Raw genomic sequence first — 20,843 nt, forward strand, 5'->3', positions numbered from 1 at the left:
AAAACGTTTTAAATTATGTTGTTACAACCACATTCTTTCCCTTCCTCTGGTTAACTCAGAGAGCATTTAAGTTGGGGGTTCTAGATGTGCATCAGATACGCTGTCCCCCTCTTTGAAAGTTAATTCTCTTTAAAAATGGTGACTTAGCCAAAACCCCTATGTCCCTATATTTTTATGCTTTAAAAAAATCACTTAACATTTGACATATATTCTAATATTGTCTGAAAACATGGGGGAGTGGATTTCATCAATTACTATAACGTTAAATATAAGAAATATATTTATATCAATGTGCAGGCCTCTAAAAAAACTTTAGTGGATAGTCTTAACTACTCTGTGCAATCCTGATGAATAGAATATGAATGAGTCTTTAATATATTTTTCATAACCTCAAAAAATGCAACTAGAACTAAAGTAGAGTGCTTTAGTAAAGAAATTTCTATTGCAACATTTAATACCATTGATAACAAACAAAATCCACTGTTAAAAGTCAATTTTGACTCATAGTAATCCAATATAGTTTCCAAGGCTGTAACTCTTTAACAGAGCAGAAAACCTTGTATTTCTCCATCAGAGCAGCTGGTGGATTTGAACTTCCAACTATGCAGTTAACAGTCCAGTACTTATCCTATAGTGCTACCAGGGCTCCTTTTATCACGGATAGAAGATTTAAAATCTTTATTAACTAATTCATTATTTAAATCACCCACTCATATTCTTTGATTATATAAACTGGCAATCATACTTAAGTAAGCAAGTTATTTTAAAAGACACGAAACACAATCTTGCTGAAGTTATTTCCAAATGTAAAAAATTATTATGCTGATGAATTAGCCTTTTCATTTGTTTTTCAAATTCATATCAGATATTTCATTAAAAGCCCATATACCCATATTTATTCAAAGTTTTCACTGTCAATATTTAGATATCTTGATTCTCCGTGATTCAAGACAAAAAAATCTTCAGTGTTAAGTCCATATCTTTCCAGAGCTTCGTGCAGTTTCACTCGAGGCTCTAAGTAATGCTGACAAAGAGAAGAAAAAAAGGAAAAAAATTAAGCATACATATATTTCAAGGTTATCGTAAATAAAATTTCACACTAAAATACTCAATATGTTGTTGTTAAGTACCGTGGAGTTGGTTCCGACTCATAGTGACCCTGCACAGGGTTTCCGAGGCTGTAAATCTTTACGGGAGCAGAATGCCTCATCATTCTCCCGCGGAGCGGCTGGTAGTTTCGAACTGCCGACCTTCAGGTTAGCAGCCCAATTCATAACCACTACGCTACCAGAGCTCCTTATAATATTCAATATACACCTACTTAAAACAATATACTTTCTTTCCACTGAAATATGAGTGAAGGAATCAATCACATTTTCTGTTACACACTGAGTCATTAACTGTTAAGTCAAGAGAAAGGTAAGTACTTATCATCCCACCCAAACACGAGGTACGTCAAATCTACTGCCATCTTAGAATGAATACTAGGTTACATCACATCAGATCACTATATGAAATTCCAGTCTTAATGGAATCCACACCAAAGATAATAATAGAGAAAAATGTTACCAAAATTTTGAAGAATAGCAATGTGAGATTAAGTGTGCACTCATTTATAAGCAAAAGTTGGAGCAAATATTTCAGGGCTGAAGAAAAAAGTTATTATCCTCAAAATCTCTAGCCAAATGTAGACACTGTGAGACAGACGTAAGGAATCGAAATAAGACAGTGTTCCCTTACTTCCCTTGACTTGCTCCCCTTCTTGTATCTAAATAAAGTGTGACAACAGCACAGAGGATGTATCATATGCTTTCCAGAAAACATGGACTATGGAATAGGGCAGTTATTAATAGAGAAACTTAAAAAAGGAAAGAAATTATTTTATCAGTTATTTTTCTTTACATTGTATGTTATTTTTTTCTTTACTCAGAAGGTTTTTTCTTCCCAATTTCAATTAGACGAGTTACACAATGTTGAAGTACTGCGCAGCAATAAAAGTCAAGCTGTCTGATGTATCACCAGCCTCTCTCTTCATGCAACAAATTATCTTTTGAGTGCCTACAGTGTGTGCCAGACTAGTGAACCAAGCGTAAAATACAAAACTGTTGCCTTCATGGAGCTTACCTTCTAACACAGAGACAGGCAAGAAATGAGTAAACCCTAAAACAGTACCTAAGAAGAAGTGTGTGGTGGAGGAGCAGAGGTGGCTACTCCAGAAAGGTCTCCCTGAGAAGGGGCCATTCAGCAGAGACCTGAGGTAGACTGCACAGGGCTCTGCTGGCAATTGTGAGGACTAAGGCTTTCCTCCCAGTGCAGTAAGAAATTGCCAGATGTCTAGTAGTGAAGTGGCCCGATGGGATTCAAGCTGTAACAAGCTTACACCACTGCCCTCTGTAGTGGTGTAAGGGGCAGATTACAACCATGAAGGTGGTGAGAAGAGGCCAAATTCTGAAGGTGGAACTGACAGTACTTGTGGAAGACTTGGATGGGGAACATGGGAGAAACTACAAAGTGCTGGCCTGAGCAACTGAAAGGAGAAGTTGCTACTTAATGAGATGAATTTAAGGACTAAAAGGCACCTGAACCAAGCCATGATATTTTCAATAGTCACATATGCATGTGAAAGTTAGACAATGAATAATGAAGAGCATGGGAGAATTATTTTATGTTAAGGTGTTGGAGAAAAATATTTAAAATGCCCTGGACTGCAAGAAGAACAAGTCAATCTGTTAGAAGAAATACATCCAGCTGAGAAGACAGGATGGCCAGACTTCATCTCTCACACTTAGACATATTATCACGAGGAACCAACCCCTGGAAAAGGACACCATGCTTGGTAAAGTGAAAGGTCAGAGAAAAAGGAATAACCCCAATGAGATGGGCTGGCACAGTGGCAGCAGCGTATCAATAATTATGAAGATGGTGCAGGACTGGGCAATGCATAGGGTAGCTTTGAGTCAGAGTCCACTAGATGGCACCTAACAACAACAACCATAGAAGATACAAGTTTAGAGAAGATCAGAAAGTTTCATTTTGGACTTAAATTCTAGGTACTTATTGGATATTCAAGTATAGAAGTCAAATAGAGTTAGATATACACTTATGGATTAAAGGGGTGAACTCTGAGCTATGGAGGTACAACAAATCATATGTAAATTGAGATTCACAAGGGAATAACTAACTTGAAAAAGAAGAGGTCTGTGGACCGAATCCTACATTTAAGAGGTTTCAAACTGACAGAATTCAATGTTTACATGGAGTGGAGAAGAGGAGATAGCAATTGAGAGAAGGGCAGCCAGTGGTCAACGAGGAAAGCCAGGAAAGTTTCCTATGGCCTGAAATGGACCCATTTACTAATAGTTAATTGCCACCAAGAGGTCTTTTCCCCCTTTGCTCACTTCTAGCTTTATGGCATTTATAGGATCAAGAATGCCTTTAAACTGACTCCTGAGTAAATTAGGTTTTCAATATGCCTCAGTTAGCACTCCTAAAGATAACAACCTATTAATGGATTTGTTAACATTAGCAATGTACTGTAGTCTCTTTTATGCATTTAGAAATGAGATCACTAATATATTACTAATAAAATTTAACTTTAGTAGCCCAAGTCAAGAAATTTCCTTTGCAAAATTTGTTGTTGTTGTTGTTGTTGTTGTTGTTAACTGCCGTGGAGTCAGTTCCGACCCATAGCGACCCTGTACAGGGTTTCCGAGGCTGTAAATCTTTACTGGAGTAGAAAGCCTCATCTTTCTCCCCGCGGAGCGGCTGGTAGTTTCGAGCCGCTGACCTTAAGGTTTGCAGCCCGATTCGTAACCACTACGCTACCAGAGCTCCTGGATTGTTGTTAGGTACCGTCAAACAGCTTCCAACTCATAGCAACCCTCTGCATGACAGAACAAAACACTGCCCAATCCTGTGCCATCCTCACAACTGTTGTTATGCTTGAGCCCAATGCTGTTGCCACGGTACCAATCCATCTCGTGGGGGTCTTCCTCTTCGTCACTTCATCCACTTTACTATGCATGATGTCCTCTAGGGACTCTTCTCTCCTGAAAATATGTCTAAGGAGGATTCTGACTGTACTTCTTCCACACAGATTTGTTTTTGTTTCTGGCAGTCCATGATCCTTTCAACCTTCATCACCAACACCATAATTCAGTGCTCCTATGCTATTCCTTATTCACCGTTCAATTTTCACATGCATATAAAGTGACTGAAAATACTATGGCTTGGGTCAGGCACACCTTAGTCCTCAAACTGACATCTTTGCTCTTTAACATTTCAAAGAGGTCTTTTGCAGCAGATGTACCTTACAAAATTATTTTATTTACACACACATACATACATATGCAAGGATATATCAAAAAATATTGCCACAAAATCATATGAAATTTTATTAAACAAAAATATCAAATGGTGAAGCTATTGCCTCTAGACATCTTCTCCATCTAGGTCTACACACTACAGAGGGTAGTGTTTCCATTTCTAACCGTTCCTCACAAAGAATTCTGCACTTTTCAATTGATACCATTTCAAAACGGCAGCTTGAGAGACTCCTATCGTGTTCTTTTTAAATGTTCTTTGAGTTTGGAGAAGAAAAAGAAACCGAAGACACAAGATCAAGGCTGAAGGATTATAAGGTTTCCCAACGAAGTTCTTGAAGGACAGTCCTTACTACTCTCAAAGAATGAACAGGTGTATTGTCCTAATGGAAAACAATTCCTTGGAGTAACTTACCTGGCCTTTTCCTCACCTAGGCAGCTCTCAATTTTCTTAAAACTTTCTCCTAATAAGCCTCTGTGATCATCTTGTGTACTTCGAGGAAATCTATCAAAATTCTTCTGAATCCCAAAACAGAGTTGCCATAACTTTCTCTGCCTTGAAGTGAACTTGCCCAGCAGATCCCCTTGGAAGTCACTGTTTTGATTGGCCCTTAATGCACTTTAATGAGACTAAGACAAGGGTACTACTGAGAGAATTTGTCTGCAGCCCTCCATGGAAAACAGAGACATATTTAAATACATTTTGAAAGGATAAATCTGTGTATGTATCAACTGATACAATAGTAGCATCTTTTACTTACCTTCATGTATATAGATATGTGAAATTGCCACCAAGTATAGAGTGGGAGGCCACTAGAAACCAGTCTTAAACCTCACCCTTCTCTAAATGCACAAACACAACACTTGTTCATATCCTCATTGACTCTCACCACTGCCTAGAGTCACTTATTTATTCATTCTAGTCCCTCCCCCACAACACTGTAGCTAAGAGTTACCCAGGAAATGGGAATTTTGATGGGGAAGGGAGTGAACAGGGAAGATAGCAGATAATTTTGGAACAAACTGTATCTTAGGGAGAGAACAAGCCAGAATGAGGACAGAGTGGGAGTGCTTAGAACAGCATGAAAACATTGGGTTCCAGCAGAGTTCCTCCACGAGATGCAGAAGATGTCAAAGAAAGCAAAACGGGAGAAGCCTGTTCCAACATCTATTTCTAAATTTTGTGTGGGACAGACCCGGGGCCCAGAAAGGAAAGATGTTATGTTATCCTTCCACTTGATGCCAGAGCCCAGCTAATAGCAGAGTTCTAGGATTTGGCTGTTGTGGCATTGCAGGAGAATGTGCTGGACCACAAGGTTGATCGTGAACTGCAAGGTCAGAGGTTCAAACCCACCAGCTGCTTCTCAGAAACCATATAGAGTCGCTATGAGTTGGAATCGACTGAACAACACTTAACACCAAGGGTTTGGCTACCTTAAGACAAAAACAACTCTTCTGTATTCATCTAGGGATAAAACCACCATTTCTCCCAATACTTATAGGATGAATGGTGGTGGTGGTAGTTGTGGTACACCTTGGAGTCAGTTCTGACTCATAGCAACCCTGCACAGGGTTTCCGAGCAGTAAATCTTTGCAGGGGCAGAAAACCTCATCTTTCACCTGCAGAACGGCTGGTAATTTCGAACTGCTGACCTTGAGGTTAGTAGTCCGACTCACAACCACTCTGCTACCAGAGCTCCTTCCTTATAGGATGAATAACTTCCTAAAAAGTTTCAAACTATATCCCTAGTCTTTCTTCCCAATTGCCTTCCATACCATCCGAACTCCCATTGAACTGACTCCTTGCTATTGTTCATGCTTGCTGCTTCCAACCCTATGCTTTTACCCTTCATCCTCTAGAAATGTCCTCTTCCTTGACTTTGGATAGCTAAGTTCAAATGCTACCTCTTCACGAAGCACCCCCACCAATCCCTCCAGGCAGTTACAATGCCAACCCTGAGACTACTCTATCTCTCTTATCCTTGCAGCTTTGACCCCTTCCAACATCTGTCTTAGAGTTAGTATATACAAGTCCTGTATCTCCTGCTAGAATGAAAGCCTCTGGGGATGATGTGGGGGAGGGAGGCATGAATGGCTCACTTTCTATCATATACATGGATTTTTGGTTATGGAAAAACATGCTTCATTAACTACAGAAATAAGACCCCTCAAAAAGCATGCATGAAGGTCTTTTTCACTGTAACTATTATTTTACTAATCAATGTGATTCTTCATCCTAATCCTGTGATGACAGTGAAGGTTCTGATCTGCAGTCTGTCTCTGAAAACATTCGTATGGTTCAGCGATATTGCTGAGCGCTGGGGGATAAAGCTGGACCTCAAGGTCGATTCCAACTGTAAGGTCAGCAGTTCAAACTCACCAGCTCCTCTTGGAAACTCTATACAAGGACACTAGGAGTTGGAACCAACTCGATGGTACTTAACAACATCATCATACTTTGATCACAAACTTACCTCATTTGCTAAGGCAAAAGTTCCCCAGTGAATTGCCACCGAATTCTTTGCTTGAACATCAATATGAATCCTTACAGCTTCTTCTGGATCAACATGCTGGTATTTCATAATCCACCTGATAAAACATAGCAATTTATTAATTATTAACGGCCTTAGAAATACACTCTTAATTTTAATTACTGCTCATTCTAATCATCCTTTACATTTCTGCACAGGAATAAATCTTAGCAGGTAAAAATCCATGTTCCTGAGTCCTTATTTCTGCTGGGAAAAATACAGCAAGCAAAACTCTCTTGTACAAACTGCTGTAACCAAAAACAAACAAACAAACAAACCCATTGCCATCAAGCCAATTCTGACTCACAGTAACCTTATAGGAGTAGAACAGCCCCATAGGGTTCCTAAGACCATAAAATCTTTACAGAAGCAGACTGCTACATCGTCTCTTACAGAGCAACTGGTGGGTTTGAATCACTGGCCTTTTGATTAGCAGCCTAATGCTGTAACTACTGTGTCACCAAGGCTCCTAATAGGTAAATTTGAAGCAAACCTTTCATCTATATAAGATTTTGTTACACGAACATTTTATTTTGTTATTGGCACTTAACAACATCATCATAAACAGCTACTTATGTTTTCAAAAGTAGATTATTTGTGATCCTAGGTATGGATCAATGTAAAGAACTGGGAGCCAGAACTCTTAACTGCAACAGAACCTGAATAAGCTGCTGAAACAAATTGTTTTTAAATGGCTAAAGCAAAAAGCAAACAAAAATTGAGGTATAATATTCAAAGACTGGGAGCAAAAAATCCAATGGTTATTCAAGGGGTTTTATTTCAACGTCATGAAACTAAATACTGAGTTGTTTGGTTTGGCAAGAACAGAAAGTACAAGGGGTAATAATGAGGAACGATATCAACAGATGCTTTAGAGACACCGAAAGGCCACCTTGAAAAGAACACGGCTCTGGAGGCAGAGGGTCTGCGTGTGAACTCTGCTCTACAGGTTTTTGGCTTTGGAAAGTCCCTTCAAATTCTCTGAGCTTTAGTTTCCTTGTTTGTAAAGCACAAATTGTACTCCCTTCATAAGTCCATTGTGAAGACTAACAAGACAAATTATCAAAGTATCAGGCACAGTATCTATTTCATAGATTTCTTACAAAAGAGTAATGATTTGCCCAAACCAGCACTTTCAGAATTATTTTCTCTGACACAAAGGAAAAATGTTCTGTCTATAAGCAAATGCATTGCTTTCCAAGCCATCAGTATGTTGCTGTTGTTGTTGTTAAGTGCTGTTGAGTCAGTTCTGACTCATAGCAACCCTGTATAGGGTTTCCAAGGAGTAGCTGTTGAGTTTGAACCGCTGATCTTGTGGTTCAAACCAACCTTGCAATCCAGTGCTTATCCTACAGTGGAGGAAAAACAACACAATCTTAGGGCTTCACATTATTTCTATCCCCAGCCCACTACAGCCTGCTACTGCAGACGAATGCTACAGTTAAAACTAATAGATATGGTTTCAGACGACTGCTTCTGCACTTTATAGAATGCATTATGGAAAGTTCATCAATCTACAGCACCTAAGGGGTTGTAATGAACTATTAGGAGGAGCTAGGTCCTAGGGGACCCCTAAAACCAAACCATTGTATTTGATCTTTGTATTAGATCTGTTGAGAAGCACTGTTCTGCCACATCTCCTAGCACTGAGAATTCAGGGCAAGATGAAATGAAAATTTGTAGTGTTAAAAATGTACATCAAAGGAGGTGGCCAGGAGCAGACTTGCAGAATGTGAACTTTGGAGATGTAAATTATTATATATGCCTGAGTGGGTTTTTTTTGTTTGTGTGTTTTTTAAAAAGCTAAAGTGGATAGAGAGAAATACTTTTCACTGATGGTATATGGAGGGGATTATAACCAATGTAATGAAACAAGTTATATGAATTGTTGAATGTGAAACTGATGATGTGCCCTGTAAACTTTCACTCAATCCAATAAAAACCTTAAATTAAAAAAATATATATACATCAAAGGAATAGACACATTCTTTTCTACCTTCAAGTCTACTTGAAGTAAATTTTAAATATTTACTCTGGTATAGAAATTAAAATAAAAACTTAAAATCATAACTGCCTTGGGTAGACTCTCCAGTGATAGGTAAGGTAAAGCTTCATCATTCCATACATACCATGGAAAGCGGTTTTAGGTGTAATCATATTACATTTATATGATACTTTGAAGTTTTGTTGAATGGGTAACCTTATTTCTAACACTGTCAGTATGGACCAGAGCCAAGGCATCACATAATGGAGACAACCATGACTTATTTCCCATAGAGCAAATAATGTCCTTCCTGTGATTCTACCCAATGGCTGCTGGGAAAGCAGGGAAGGGTAATTATGTGAGCAGGTCTGCTGTGGTCTGGCTACACAAGTTATTATCAATTCTTATTACGTCACAGACTATTACATATTACTTATGAAAACTTGTTTTCTAATCACAAATAAGTTATTCTAACATATTATGAACATACACTGAGTAAAGTCCAACACCATATGAAATTGATTTTTAACAGTTCAAAACATATATATACAAGTTGACAGATGTTTTAGAGCTTTCATTAGAATTTTAATTATTTGATTGGAAAAGTAAAACGCAAGCAGCACTACTAGTTTATGATAAATTTAGTAATTATTAGAAATCGAGGAAATGAAAAAATATTTAGCACCCAAAATAAGAAAACCAGGCATTAATAAGGAGAAATAGATATTAATAAAGTTAGTGAAGAAATTATTTTGGTGAACATTTTAGAAAGTTAACATTTAAGCAACTATGACAAAATTAGATATTAGATGAAGTTTGTTCAATTCATCTACGTATTAGAGAAACACGTGTTCTTCTGTTTATACGACTGGTCACATAGACTGGTGGAACCCCTGAGTCACCTTTCAGGTCTGGAAATTAACTCAATTTTCAGTGAAAATACAGAAAGGTCTAGAAAGGGGAAGAACTGACATGAAAGCACTTAACAACAGCAACAAGGGTGTAAATAACGCAAAGGGGGTATGCACACCTTGGAATAATTAAGCATTTGAGATCAGACTGGCAGCATTCACCTAAGGACAAAGTTCAGAAAGTTAGGAAAGGTGGAACGGAAGCAGGAAACACAGGGAGGAAGAGCAGTAAGTGGTGTTTCATTGTGGGAATTGTAATCAATGAGAAGAATCAAAATGTATAAGCATTGTTGTATGTAACACCGATCACCTGCTCTGTAACCCTTGACCCAATTCCCTGACTCTGACATACGGTGTAGCCCCATGCGTGTCAGAGCACAGCTGTGCTTCATACGGTTTCCAAACGGCTGGTTTTTTAGAAGTACATTGCCAGGCTTTTCTTGAACGGTACCTTTGGATGGACTTGAACTGCCAACCTTCTGACCAGCAGCAAAACACATTAAGCATTTGCATGATCGAAGGGTTGCCTAAATAAAATGCATGTGTATACATCTGTGTATACAAATATTAAATAAAATTTGTATACAAATATTTTTAAAAGTATATTAAAATTTGTATACAATTAAATAAAAGTATATTAAAAATTTTTATACAAATATTAAAAAAATATTTTTAGAATTCTGTATATAAGAATAAAGTTTTTTTTTTCATTATTCCTTAATTACTCTCAGTGTTTATTTCCTCTTTACCTATATCTATAAATCAGAGTTGACTGAACTCTAACTGAATTCTTTGAAATCTCTTCTTTTCCATAAGTATACAGCATTAAGGAGCTCTGGTAGTGTAGTGGTTATGCATTGGGCTGCTAACCTCAAGGTCAGCAGTTCGAAACTACCAGCTGCTTCATGGGAGAAAGAGGAGGCTTTCTGCTCCCATAAAGATTTACAGCCTCGGAAACCCTGTACAGGGTCGCTATGAGTCAGAATCGACTCCATGGCCCACCACCACCATACAGCATTAGGAAAAATACAGAGCTGTGGACAGGCCTCTTAGGTTTCAAATAAAAATGTGACCTCGTGTTGTCCCGATGACAGGTGGTGAGTATGTAGAGGTCAGGGTGGAATAGAGTGGGGAGTAATGCAAGAATGAGCTGAGAGAACAGGAGAAGTCACGGGAAAGGCGAATCCCATGGTAGGTCAGGAATGCTGCCGGGCCAGAGCCAGGAGAGCATCCTCACTGTGAAAGGAGGAGCCAGAGGCAGACGTGAGTGCTAACTGCTCACAAGCTAACTATATTCAAAATGGGATGGGAACTTGACAACTTACAGCAATTCTTTAAACCTTGGTGCTTTTTCATTGATAATATCATTTCTGATTTTGACTAATTATTTAGCTTAAATTAAATGAAACTGGCTCACCAACTCCCAACCAAAGAATAGCAAGTTCCATCATTAACATCATAAATCACAGGTAATGCAAAATCATAACTATCGTTCAGTTGTTATGCAGTACAAATAATTGAAGTCAGCTTTCGCAAGTCTACATACCTTGGTTCATATGCTCCAATAGGAATAGCTGCAAGGTCAAAAGGCCCAAATCTTTTACCTATCTCTTCAAAGGCAGTACAATAGCCAGTATCTCCTGCAAAAAAAAATCTATTCCATGGCCCCAACACAGACCAGCTGCCCCAGAGAACCTTATTGTCATCCATTAGGGTCCTCTTACACCAGTGTTGGGAAGGTGTAAAGACAAAGGTGACGTTATCGTGTCTGGGGACACAATTCTCCTCCCACCAGTCCAGCTCAATCACATCCTCACAGCCACACTTCTGCATCCAGTCGAGGAGACCCAAAGGCACAAACCACCTCAGCTCATTACCGAATCGCTCGTTGAGAGCAATGACCGAATTATAGTCCAGGTGGTCATAGTGGTTGTGACTGATTAGGACTGCATCTATTGGAGGGAGGTCACTAACTGTGCATGGAGGGTGACGAAAGCGCTTTGGACCCACACACTGTGACGGTGATGCACGATGGCTGAAGATGGGGTCGGTAAGAAAGATGAGCTCATCCATTTCCACCATTACCGTGGCGTGTCCCAGCCATGTGACTCTTATCCCAGCTTCCCTCACTCCAGCTCCTTCGGGGTTATCAATAAAATACGGCTTAAGCACGGGGAGTTCTTTATCAAGTTCCTGCGTATGAAGAAAAAGAAGCAGCAGCAGTTAGAGGGGATAAAAAAGGAATCATTTCATCAGAGAAGATATTTTGACCTAGATTATAGAGAAAAGGGCTATTTTGAGGGAAGTGAAGTCATTCAATAAGCTTGCTATTTTTTCTTTTGTCTTGAAAATACATCTATTTAAGTTCTTTCGAAACTTGACTTCATAATCATGATAATATAATAATGCAGGATAGTCATAGTCCCAAATGCTAAGTTTGGAGTCCTGGTGTGGCGCTGTGCTCTAATGTGCTGGACTGCAAAGTCGGTCTGAACCTTAAGGCCAGCGGTTCAAACTCACCAGCCATCCCGCTCCTTGGAAACTCTGTACAGGGTCGCTATGGGTTGGAACCAACTTGACGGCATCTAACAATAACAGCAAATGCTAAGTTTATTGAGACTTTTTTTTAAAGCAGTGATAGAAACAGACTGGCCTACATGCTGCCATTTTAGTCCACTGGTAAATTTGCTAATCAAAGCTCCCTCATATGCAGGTCAGCTCCAGGGAGGAAAGCTAGTGACCACTTGTTTGTAGACCTTGGATCTCGGACACGAATCTGACTTTCTGAGTGTATATAACTCAAATAAAGCACCGTGATGATTCCTGGCCTAAGAATCCATCATGGACGCTCCTCCTTGCTCCATCCCCTTACGATGGTCTACCAGCATCACAACAAAAGTAAAACACAGACCCTGCTTCCTAGAACTCGGTCACTTCTAGGGGGAAACATACAAAACAATAACTATGAAAAAATCTGGTACACAATCTTGCTTTGGTTATTTTAGATTTCATTCTGGGATCAAGCCAAATGTCAAAATAAAACCTGCTGGCCTTCCACTGAGAGGTAAAAGCAGGTATCACTGCACAGAGGTCTCCTGTGGGAAGAGGTTTTATGAAATGTGTAGTGCAAGGGTGGGAGAGCTGCTGTTGAAGATCTGGCACCACCTCTCACTCACCCCAGAAACATTTCTTGCAATTCTCTGTAGCAGGAAAGGTTGGTCATCCCCCAGAGGAATCACCTGAGAATCACTGGGCAAATTCTAACAGTTCATGTTTCCCTTTTTCCTTTGCTTTTAGAATCCATGGGTAGTACAGATGGCTAAGTGCTCAACTGCTAACTGAACAGTGACAGTTCAAACCCACTCATCAGAAGAGCCTCAAAAGAAAGGCCTCATGATCTGCTTCCACAAGGTAACCACCTTGAAAACGTTACAGAGCAGTGCTATTGGAGTCCTGGATCACAAAGTCAGCTTGAACAACAAGGTCAGTGGTTGAAACTCACCAGCCACTCCTGGGAAACCCTGTACAGGGTCGTCCAACAGCACTTAACAACAACATTCTGACACATGTCTCAGAATCAACTTCACAGCAATTGGTAACTGCTAAGGAAGTTCAGAACAAAAGCTGAGACCACTTCAGCAATGTGTGGCTACTAAAAGAATGTATTTCTGTACTTACTTTATTCTTGGCTTTATTTTACTTTTCTACCCTAATATTCGATCTCAAAAAGTCTGTCAGTTTGTTGTAGTGTGGTGGCTAAGGATTAGTGAGCTGAAAAGAACAGGTACTGGCCATTATGAACTAGAAAATCATATGGTGTACTATGCTGGAAACAGCAAATTGAAGATGAATATGGCATCTCATTTGTCAACACACACACACAAAAAAAAACATTTTAAGATCTACCTTGAAATACAATGATGTTTGTGACAGAAATACAATGATGTTTGTGACAGGATAATATTTTACACCTACAAGAAGACCAGTTAATACAACTATTATTCAAATTTATGCACCGACCTCAAAGCCAGTGATGAAGAAACTAAAGAATTCTACCAACTTCTTCAGTCTCAAATGGATCAAACATGCAATCAATATACATTGATAATTACTGCTGATTGGAATGTGACAGCTGGAACCAAAGAGGAAGGCTCGGTCATTGGAAAGCATGGCCTTGGTGAAATAAATGACACTGGAGATAGCATGATAGAATTCTGCATGACCCATGACTTAGTCATTGCAAATACCTTTTTTTTTTTTTTTTTGACAACAATATAAACAGTGGCTATACACATGGAGCTGACCAGATGATATATACAGGAATCAAATTGCCTACATCTGTGGGAAATGACTATGGACAAGTTTACTATCATCAGCCACAACAAGGCCAGGAGCAGACTGGAACAGACCATCAATTGTTCATATGCAAGTTTAATCTGACGCTGAAGACTATTACGGCAAGTTCACAAAAACAAAAATAACAACCTTGAGTATATCCCACCTGAATTACAGACCATCTCAGGAACAGCTTTGAGGCACTGAACACGAATGACTGAAGGCCAGATGAGTTGTGGGATGACATTAAGAACATCATACAGGAAGAAAGCAAAAAGCTATTAAAAAGACGAGAAAGAAAAGAGCAATATGGCTATCAGAAGAAACTCTGAAACTTGCTCTTAAACACAGAGCAAATGGGAAAAAATGATGAAGTTAAAGGGCTAAACAGAAAACTTCAAAGTACAGCTCAAGAAGCCAAAGTAAAGTATTATAATAAAATACTAAAGACCTGGGGTTAGAAAATCAAAATGGAAGAAGACACTCAGCATTTCTCAAACTGAAAAAAAACTGAAGAAACACAATCCTCGATTTGCAATATCAAAGGATTCTATGAACAAAATATTGAATGACGCAGGAACTATCAAAAAATGATAGAAGAAATATACAGAGTCACTGTACCAAAAATAATTGGTAGATGTACAGACATTTTTAAAGACAGTATATGATCAAGAACTGTCAGTATTGAAGAAAGAAGTCCAAGCTACATTGCAGGTATTAGCGAAAATCAAGACTCCAAGAACTTATGGGCTATAAACTGAAATGCTTCAACAAATTGATGGAGTGCTGGAGTACTCACTGTTCTATGCCAGTACATTTGAAAGAGAGCTACCTAGCCAACCAACTGGAAGAGATCCATATTTGTGCCCATTCCAAAAAAAAAAAAGGTGACCCCACAGAATGTGGTTTGCTGAAGAAGTTTTAAAAAATGACTGCAGTAACACATCAACTGAGAACTGCCAAAAATTCAAGCTGGATTCAGATGAGGATGTGGAACAACGACTATCACTGTGGATGTCAGATGGATTTTGGAGGAAAGCAGAGAATACAAGAAAGATGTTTACCTGTGTTTTATTGACTATGCAAAGGCATTCAACTGTGTAGATTGTAACCAACTATGAATAACATTGTGGAGAATGGGAATCCCCGAACATTTAAGCAAAAGTTGTACATAAACCAAGATGCAGTCATTTGAGCAGAACAAGGGGATACAGAATGGTTTAAAATCAGGAAAGATGTATCAGGATTGCATCCATTCACCATATTTACTCAATCTGTACACTGAGCAAATAATCCAAGAAACTGGATTATACGAAAAGCGTGCCATCAGAATTGGAGGAAGACATTAACAACTTGGGATATGCTTATTGAAAGGAGAGAGGACTTGAAGCATATGCTAATGATGATCAAATATTACAGCCTTCAGTATGGATTACACCTCAACACAAAGAAAACAAAAATTCTCACAACTCGACCAATAGGCAACATCATGATGAATGAAGAAAAGACTACAGTTGTCAAGGATTTCCTTTACTTGGATCCACAATCAATGCTCATGGAAGTAGCAGTCAAGAAACCAAACAATATATTGCATTGGGAAAACCTGATGTGCAAGACCTTTTCAAAGTGTTGAAGAGCAAAGAAGTCACTTTGAGGACTGAGGTGACCCAAACCATGGTACTTTCAATCACCTCATTTACATGTGAAGTAGACAATGTAATGAGAAACTTCAAAGAAAAACTGAGGCATTTGGAATATGGTGTTGATGAAGAATATAAGGAATTCTGGACTGCCAGTAGAACAAATCTGTTTTGGAAAAAGTACAATCAGAATTATCCTTAGACACCAGGAAGGGAAGACTGCATCTCAGATACTTCGTACATGTATCAGAAGAGACCAGTGTCTGGAAAAAGATATTATACTTGATAAAGTAGCGGGTCAGTGAGGAAGAGGAAGACGCCCAATGAGATGAACCAACACAGCGGCTACAACAATGGGCTGAGACATAGTAACAATTGCAAGGACGGTGAGGGATCCGGGCAGTGTTTCCTTCTGCTGTACACGCGGTTGAAGACAACTCAATAGCACCTAACAACAACAACAATATCCCATCTGCTTTTTTTGCTCATCCATTTAATTTTATGCTGACACCTGTACTTTCAATTGAATGCAAATTTTGGGAAAGGTATGGTGTTGGAGAGTAAATAAAATTTAAGGCATAGTTTAGTCAACAAAGGATTAAACAACCTCTTGCACAATGACTTGGGAGTTCTTGAATAATGAGAAAGTCATGAGGCAGGGTTTCTTATGGGGATAATGAAAATGTTATTAAGTTAGATTGTGTTGACAGTTACACAACTCTGTGAAAATATTAAAACCCTCTGAATTATACAAGTTAAATGGGTCAATTTTATGGTATACAACTTGGCATCTATAAAGTAGCTCAAAAAAGAAAAAAGAAAGAAAAACTGCTGAGAATAGATCTGGATTGAGTTGTCACACTGGTTTTTCTTCTTGCTGTATTGTTTTGATGCCCACCATAAACAGCAACTTATTTTCAAAGAATTTGACCTCGACCACTACTGACCCATAAAACACAAAGTACTGGACTTTACAACTGAACTCTCCAGAACAAAAATTCATTTTTTTCACATTATATCCTAATCACCAGAGTTTGAAAAAGCAGTGGAGAAGGAGGACACAGTTATTTATTTCAGGGAATTCAAGCATTCACTTGGCATTTCTTATCTAGATCATGATCTTCTTACTGGTCTTCTTTTTTGAAAACTGCCAAAAGGGAAAATCCCAAGGCCCCTAATTAACCAGTACACTGGCTAATGTTTTAACTTCTCTTGGACACAGGGAAAAGTCTAACACTCATTGCACCACTGCTTTTTAAGTGCATTGTGTCAACTAATGCTGTAGAGCAGATACGACCGCCATTTGCAGATACACAGATCAAGGAACCAAGGGATCTCTGAGATTTGCCAACGTCATATATATAAGTAAGTAGCCCACCAGGAATGGAGTCTAGGACTTCTTGACTCTAAAGTGCCTATCTTTTTATGAAACCATAATTCTCTCTATAGCATGTTGTTTTTAAGTGCCGTCAAGTAGGTTCTGACTCATAGTGAATCCGTTTAGGGTTTCCAAGGAGTGGCTGGTGAGTTTGAACTGTCGACCTTGTGGTTCAAACCAATCTTGCAGTCCAGCGCTTTATCCCACAGTGCCACACCAGGACTCCTTCCATAGCATTGTTGTTGTCAAGTGCCGTGGAGTTGATTCTGACCCATAGCGACCCTGTATAGGGTTTCCAAGGAGCAGCTGGTGAGCTTGAATCACTGACCTTGCAGTTCAAACAGCTTTGCAGTCTGTCGCATTAACCCACAGCATAAGTGATATTAATTTATATTAAAAATAAACAATTAAAATCATATTCTTCAACTGTCCCTTTGCCATGAGACTAGAATTAGATGGTGCCCAGCTCTCACTGAATGTTTTGACAAAACAGTCTAAAGAGGAATCCTGATCAAAAGAAGGGAATGTAGAACAGAATTTCAAATTCTTCTGAAATCCAGATTTTCTGGATCCAACGAAAGTAGAAGAACCCCGAAACTACTGCCCTGAGATAATCTTTAAACCTTAAACCAAAACATCCCATGAAATCTTCTTAAAATCCTGTATTGGGTTTCAGAGAGGCAGCTGGTAAGTTTGAACCACCAACCTTGGGGTTCAAACCAACCTTGAGGTCCAGTGTTGGCAGTTCAAGCCCACCAGCTGCTCCTCAGAAGCCCTATACAGGGTTGCTATTAGTCGGAATCAACTCAATGGAACCTAACAACAACAATGGGCTTAGGAGCTTTGGTCACATTATAGCATAAGCACTGGACTACTAACTATAGGGATGACAGTTCAAACTTATCAGTCACTCACTCCACTGGAAACAGATGAGGCTCGGAAGTCCTACTAGGATCGCCATGAGTAGGAACTGACTAGACAAATCGTCACAACAACAAGTATGTTGTTGTTGTTGTTAAGTGTCATCAAGTCGGTTCCGACCCATAGCGACCCTGGATAGGGTTTCAGAGGAGCGGTTGGTGAGCTTAAACCACCAACCTTGCAATTCAAACGGTTTTGCAGTCTGGCACATTTACCCCCAATGCCACACCAGGACTCCTACAGTATAAAATAATACATGGTTCATTTGAGAGTCATAATAAATAAAACACTCAAAAAAGTAAACACTACCTCCTTGGAACAAGGAATACTGCTGTGATCTTTTTCCATTATCAGCCACCTGAGAGCATTTGAAATAGAAGGATTTTTCCATGTTGGCCAAGGATTAACAAATCTCCCATCTTTTCCTCTCTTTGATTTAGTTACATCTTCCTCTAATCTGTAATCCAGTTTGAAGCTTTTTCTGGGAAATCTAGAATCATTTCCTCTAGAATTCCGTGCTGAATTTTGGCGCTTTCTTATTACTTCTTTAGGATATTGGCTGCTTGTCATCAGGAACTGATTGCTTTCATTATCATCCATGTTCTTTGGCAAAGAGCTAAAAAAGGAAGGGAAAAAACACTGAGTTTAATGAAAAGCATTAAGCACACTGTTGTTAGATGCTGTCAAGTCGATTCTAACTCACAGCAACCCCATGTGATGGACTTGTTGTTGTTAAGTGCTGTCCAGTCAATTCTGACTCACAGTGACCCTGTATAAGGTTCTCATGGAGTGGCTGGTGAGTTTGAACCACCGACTCTTCAGTTAGCAATCCAGTGCTTACCCTACAGTACAGACTCCTGTGACAGAGTTGTTGTTAAGTGCCATCGAGTCAGTTCCGACCCATAGTGACCCTGTACAGGGTTTCCGAGGGTGTAAATCTTTACGGGAGTAGAAAGCCTCATCTTTCTCCCGTGGAGCAGCTGGTAGTTTCGAACCGCTGACCTTAAGGTTCGCAGCCCGATTCGTAACCATTATGCTTTATTTCCTAAACAATAAAAGTTTTCTCCAACCTTACAAAAATATGTCTCTATTAGCTAAACTTTCCCCCTAAAAAATAATATTTTATAATTCAGTATTAAAATCTGTTGCTGACCTTGCAGTTCAAACCAACCTTGTGGTCTAGTGTTTATCCTACAGTGCCACACCACAACTCCTGAATCCAGTATTACTGCTTGCTAAATAGAAAATATATCTACTTTCATTATTAGCATTACTGGAAAATCATTCAAAAATCACTTCTTATCTGCTACAATTTAAAGTAGTTTATTTGCCCAGCCAGTATTTAAACATATGACAGCTTTTGAATTTCCATGACACCCTGCGGAATAAATTAAACAACCTTCATGAATGTATATACCAGGTTCACAACTGAATTTTAAAACTATTATTAATAAAATAGTATGATATTGTTGCTGTTAAATGCCGCTGAGCCAATTCCGACCCATAGCGACCCAGTATAGGGTTTCCAAGAAGCAGCTGGTGAGCTTGAACCACCAAACTTACAGTCAAACAACTTTGCAGTCGGACACATTAGCCCACAGACCACATAAGGTATGATGTTGTTGTTGTTGTGAAGTGCTGTTGAGTCAGTTCTGACCCATAGCGACCCTGTATAGGGTTTCTGAGGAGCAGCTGGTGAGCTTGAACCACCAAACTTACAGTCAAACAACTTTGCAGTCGGACACATTAGCCCACAGACCACATAAGGTATGATGTTGTTGTTGTTGTGAAGTGCTGTTGAGTCAGTTCTGACCCATAGCGACCCTGTATAGGGTTTCTGAGGAGCAGCTGGTGAGCTTGAACTGCCAATCTTGCAGTTCAAACGGCTTTACAGTCTGGTGCATTAACCCACAGTGCCACACCAGGACTATGATGGAGTACCTTATTTCCTTGAGGATACCTCAGGAATTCAAATGACCTACATATACCTCCACTGTGAAGTCAGTTCTGACTCATAGTGATCCGCAGAGCATTTCCAAGGACCGCCAACCTTGTAGTTAACAATTCAGTGCTTATGCTACAGCACCAAACCAAGATTCCATAACCATACTAGGTCTAATCAAGTCTACATTGAAGATAATCCAGTACCAGTGTCCCTGAAAGTACAATCCGAGCAAATTTCAGAAAAGAAAATGTTATTGTCATCGAGTCAGTTCCAACTATTAGTGACACTGTACAAGATTTCTGAGGCTATAAATCTTTGTGGGAGCAGAAAGTCTCATCTTTTTCCTACAGAGCAGCTGGTGGACTTGAACAACCGATCTTATGGTTTGCAATACAGTGCTAATCCTACAGCGCTCCCAAAAAAGATATCTGTTGTTGTTGTTGTTAGTTGCCAGCAAGCCAGCACTGACTCATAGCAACCCTATGCACAACAGAACAAAACACTGCCTGGTCCTAGGCCAACTTCACAATTGTTGCCACACTTGAGCCCACGGATGCTGCCACTTTGCCACTCTATCTCAGTGGGGGTCTACCTCTTTTACTCTGACCCTCCACCTTACCAAGCATGATATCCTTCTTCGCGAATGGTCCCTCCTGACAATATGTCCAAAGTATGAGAGACGAAGTTTAGCCATCCAAGGAGAACTCTGGTTGCACTTCGTCCAACACAGAACTATTGGTTCTTTTGGTAGCCCGTGGCTCTTTCAATATTCTCCTCCAACACTATAACTCAAAAGCATCAATTCTTCTACAGTCTTCCTTATTCACTGTCCCAGCTTTCGTATGCATAGGAGGTTATTGAAAATACTATGGCTTG

The 20,843-nt window shown here is 39.4% G+C and overlaps 1 protein-coding gene across 1 annotated transcript; it reads right to left on the minus strand.

The window, feature by feature from the left end:
- Nucleotides 1–895: 895 nt before the first annotated feature.
- Nucleotides 896–18,631, minus strand: NAPEPLD (N-acyl phosphatidylethanolamine phospholipase D). The gene is made up of 4 exons (XM_006834364.1): nt 18,332–18,631; nt 11,295–11,941; nt 6,797–6,911; nt 896–1,024 (listed from the first exon to the last, which is right to left on the minus strand). Exons 1-4 carry the CDS (start codon nt 18,620–18,622, stop codon nt 896–898), a joined length of 1,182 nt encoding a protein of 393 aa, XP_006834427.1. The 5' UTR covers nt 18,623–18,631.
- Between the last annotated feature and the right edge of the window lie 2,212 nt (nt 18,632–20,843).

Source organism: Chrysochloris asiatica, unplaced genomic scaffold, assembly GCF_000296735.1.
Source record: "Chrysochloris asiatica unplaced genomic scaffold, ChrAsi1.0 scaffold00010, whole genome shotgun sequence".
Classification (NCBI taxonomy): Eukaryota; Metazoa; Chordata; class Mammalia; order Afrosoricida; family Chrysochloridae; genus Chrysochloris; species Chrysochloris asiatica.